Source organism: Loa loa (genome assembly GCF_000183805.2).
Source record: "Loa loa unplaced genomic scaffold supercont3.1792, whole genome shotgun sequence".
Classification (NCBI taxonomy): Eukaryota; Metazoa; Nematoda; class Chromadorea; order Rhabditida; family Onchocercidae; genus Loa; species Loa loa.
The window spans coordinates 1-1,696 of NW_018109971.1; the positions used below are offsets into that span (position 1 = coordinate 1).

General features: G+C 21.9%; 1 protein-coding gene across 1 annotated transcript; it reads right to left on the bottom strand.

Moving 5' to 3' along the window:
* Positions 1–921: 921 nt before the first annotated feature.
* Positions 922–1,188, bottom strand: LOAG_15313 (hypothetical protein; the record flags this gene model as incomplete). The annotated part of the gene is made up of 1 exon (XM_003150804.2): positions 922–1,188. A coding segment is annotated over one exon (267 nt), but the record flags the coding sequence as incomplete, so codon positions are not given.
* Positions 1,189–1,696: the final 508 nt, after the last annotated feature.

The window sequence follows — 1,696 nt, forward strand, 5'->3', positions numbered from 1 at the left end:
AGAGAGAGAGAGAGAGGATAGAAAAAATAAGGTTTAAATTTGTCAAAAATACGACCTAATAATTATTAGCAATTGAAATAGTATAAATTGGGTTGATTAATGATTAAATGTACGATAAACAGTGTGGAGGGAATAGGAATGTTTCATAAATACAGTATTATAATCAATGCTAAGATGATAAAAAGAAATGAGTTATACCAATATAAGTTACTGTAAATTAACATATTTTAATGATGATGGTCAATTAATTAATTAATTAATTAATTAATTAATCCATTACTGATAATTGAAATCTGTCAAAGTATATTTAGAATTTATTCAAATAAATTCATTATTACTACAAATTTCTTAATTAACCTTTCCTTTTTTACTTATTAATTAACTAATTAATTAATTAATCAAACAATCAATCAGTTAATCGATACAGCGCATCCTTCGATAGAAAAAAAAAAAAGCGAGTGGAAATGTTTGTAATTTTTCAACTATTTTCATAGCATTTTAAGTACAATATATTAAAAATTTAATAAGTATATTTTGAAATTTCTCTCAGACAAATGTGCCATTGTCATATCACAACGATCAACCATTAATCTGTCCAATATTTTCACACAAATCTATCACTGATAATTGAAATTAATTAGCGTCAAAATGTATAGTTTAAAAAGTAAATAAATAAATAAAATCTCCGAAACAAAAGAAAGAAAAAACGAAATGAGAAAAGAAAAAATGAATTTAGAAATTGATAACAATCCATTACTGATAATTGAAATCTGTTAAAGTATATTTAGAATTTATCCAAATAAATTCAATATTACTACAAATTTCTTAATTAACCTTTCCTTTTTTACTTTTTAAAAGCATTATTTAAAAATGAAAATAAAAATATCTCTTATAATTCCCGTCTTTTCTTTTGAAAAAGATTTATTCACCATATTGGTTGACGTTTTGTTGATTGTTTGCTGTTATTGTTGTTTTTATTGATGATGATGATAATAATGATGTAGGTGCTGATGTTGATGATGATGATGATGATGATGATGATGATGATGATGATGATGATAATGATGATGATGGTGATGATGATAACAGCTGTGTTTGTTGACTCGATTGAACTAATTTTGCTGTTGCTGTTGATGGTGATATTGATGATGATGATGATGATGATGATGGATATGAATTTTTTTTAGCCTGGAATTTTGACTGATAATTTTTTTTGATAACAATTAACGATATTATCTCTTTTTTTTTTTTTTTAAACGACTTCAAATATCAACGTGTTATTTCTAATGTATTTCACGTATTAGTAGGAATATTGTAAATTTTTAATTCTTTTTTTGTATCATATCAAACATGATTGCATTAAGTAATTGAATGTGACCATCAATTTGACCACCAGTTTTCTAAGCTTAATTGGTAAAAAGATCACAAATAAAATGATATGATAAAGGTTAGATTAACTTTAAAAAAGATTAAGTATTTTTAATGCATTAAGAATACTTGTAAAAAATAATAGAAATTGTTTTTAATTTTATAAAATTTTTGCATTTTTTAAACTTACTTCTATTTTTAATCCAATAATGATAATAATAATAATAATAATAATAATAATAATAATAATAACAATAATAATAATAATAATAATAATAATAATAATAATAATAATAATAATAATAATAATAATAATAATAATAATAAT